Source organism: Nothobranchius furzeri, chromosome 3 (genome assembly GCF_043380555.1).
Source record: "Nothobranchius furzeri strain GRZ-AD chromosome 3, NfurGRZ-RIMD1, whole genome shotgun sequence".
NCBI classification, from domain to species: Eukaryota; Metazoa; Chordata; class Actinopteri; order Cyprinodontiformes; family Nothobranchiidae; genus Nothobranchius; species Nothobranchius furzeri.
Window position 1 is genome coordinate 77,126,609 of NC_091743.1, and position 2,386 is coordinate 77,128,994.

Genomic DNA, 2,386 nt, shown 5'->3' on the forward strand with positions numbered 1-2,386 from the left:
TGGTCATTTTTTATGTGAATACATGACCATTGGGTACGCTACATAAGTAAAAAAAATCAAATACATAATTGCATGGATTAAAAATTCAATGCCATAAATTCTATGGATAAAAAAGTCATATTCTGTTGAAACTGTCTTTCTTCCATACTCAGTGAATTTTTTTCTCTTTCTTCCAAAGATGAATTTTGGTCATGTAACCCAGATTATAACTGCTTTTTATTAGTTAATGTTAAACCAGACCCCACCTTGTGTTGATAAGAAAATGAATTGTCGTGGTTTTTTATCTTACAAGGAAGTTCAAAGTTCATTTTAACATCAAAGATCAGCGAGACAGCGCTGCACCAAGAAGAAAACTAAAACTAAAAACAAGCCAACAGGACTAAGATCGGGACAGGGTTTTTGGTGAGTTCCAAAATCAACATTTTTTTAAATGGCAGGAAAACTTGCTGTTGAAGATCTGCTGAGCTGCTACGTTTGTTCAGAGACTTTCAGAGATCCTGTGTCTCTGAGCTGCAACCACAGCTTCTGTTCAAGCTGCCTGCAGAAGTTCTGGAAACAAGCTAACAACAGAAGCTGTCCTGTATGTAAAAGAAGAGATTCAAAGGAGTTTCCTCCAGTTAATTTTGCTCTGAAAGAACTTGCTGATTCATTTACTAAGAAGCAAAGTGAACGATCAGCTGAGACAGAGAGAAAAAACAAGAAAGAGGAGAAAGAAGTCACGGTTTGCGAGAAACACTCAGGAGCTCCTTTCTGGTTCTGTGAAGACGAGCAGAGAGCTGTGTGTCCTGTCTGTGAGTTTTCTCTCCACCAGAGTCACAAAGTGGTTCCTGTAGAACAAGCAGTCAGTAAGCTGAAGGAGCAGCTGGAATCTGACTTAAAGTCTCTGCAGGACAAGAGAAGCAAATACAAACAAGTGGAGGAAACATACAACGATGTGATTCAACACTCTGAGAAGCAGCTGGTGTCCACAGAGAGACAGATCAGAGCAGAGTTCAACAAGCTCCACCAGTTCCTGAAAGAGGAAGAGGAGTCCAGACTGGCAGCTCTGAGGGAGGAAGAGGAGCAGAAGGAGAAGACTATCAGGAGAGAGATGAAGAGGATTCAGGAGCAGATTTCCTCTCTGTCAGACAGCATCTCTGCTGTTGAAGACGAGCTGCAGAAAGACAACGTGGCGCTCCTCAGCAGTTATAAAGACACTCAGACCAGAACCAGAACCCAGAGCTCAGTGTCAGATCCGCAGCTGGTCTCAGGAGCTCTGATAGATGTGGCCAAACACCTGGGCAACCTGTCCTTCAGAGTCTGGGAGAAGATGAAGGACAAGGTCCACTTCTGTCCTGTCATCCTGGACCCAAACACTGCAAATGGCTGGTTGTGTCTGTCTGATGATCTGACCAGTGTGAGACGTGGAGACAGAAAGCAGCAGCTTCCTAATAATCCAGAGAGAAACACTAAGTATACAAATGTTTTTGGTTCTGAGGGCTTCAGCTCAGGGAAACACAGCTGGGAGGTGGAGGTGGGAGATCTTCCTGTCTGGGATGTTGGTTTGGTTAAAGAGTCAGTGGACAGGAAGGGAGAGCTAAAAGCTTCACCAAAATATGGGATCTGGTGTTTACTGCATGCTGGTGGAAAATACACTAATGGTTCTGGTCAGATTATCTCAGTGAAGAAGAGTCTCCAGAGGATCAGAGTCCAGCTGGACTACGACAGGGGGGACGTGTCCTTCTATAACTCTGAAGACATGTCTCACATCTGCACTCACAGAGACAATTTCACTGAGAAAATTTTCCTTTTTTTAAATATTGGTCCAGCAGGAGCTGCTAAAACCACTACGATCAAAATCTGTGAAACTGAGATGGTTGTGAAGTCGAATTGATTCGTTTTAGATGCTTTGCCGCTGTTGTTTTTCTGTGGTAGATTTTTTTCCTTCATATAATTGAATTTTACCTTTTTAATTAAAAGAAAAAGCCTATATCCAGCCTATTTAAATTAAAATACTCAAATCATTATTTTTATAGCAGTTTGACTTTTTGAGTTAGTGTAATTCTAAGAAACTCTTTAAAAATGATGAAACATGAAATTTGATTTAAACCGAATTAAAGAACAGGATTTTTACTTGTTGCAATTTTTAACTTCGGAAAAAATTTTTTGTTCTTTTTTTTTATCTCTGCTGATTTAAATGTAATAATTTTGACAGTGAAAAAAAATGTTTCATTAGAAAGCAAAGAAGATGTTGTATCAGAAAGCCCTGCACATATTATACTGTGCTTTACTACTGCCGTATATGAGTTACTGTGTAGAGGTCTGGGGAAACATACAAAAGCAGCATACAGATGATGACTATAATACAGAAAAAGGCCATTAGAATAATAAATAATGTGGGGTACAG

At 40.1% G+C, this 2,386-nt stretch overlaps 1 protein-coding gene across 1 annotated transcript; it reads left to right on the forward strand.

Moving 5' to 3' along the window:
- Positions 1-298: 298 nt before the first annotated feature.
- LOC129153587 (nuclear factor 7, ovary) lies at positions 299-2,003 on the forward strand. Its single transcript, XM_054733173.2, has one exon. The coding sequence runs from the start codon at positions 431-433 to the stop codon at positions 1,871-1,873; it is 1,443 nt and encodes a 480-aa protein (XP_054589148.2). The 5' UTR covers positions 299-430; the 3' UTR covers positions 1,874-2,003.
- Positions 2,004-2,386: the final 383 nt, after the last annotated feature.

Excerpts from the sequence above, each read along its gene's own strand:
- LOC129153587 (XM_054733173.2), top strand. The coding sequence starts at position 431 with ATGGCAGGAAAACTTGCTGTTGAAGATCTGCTGAGCTGCTACGTTTGT.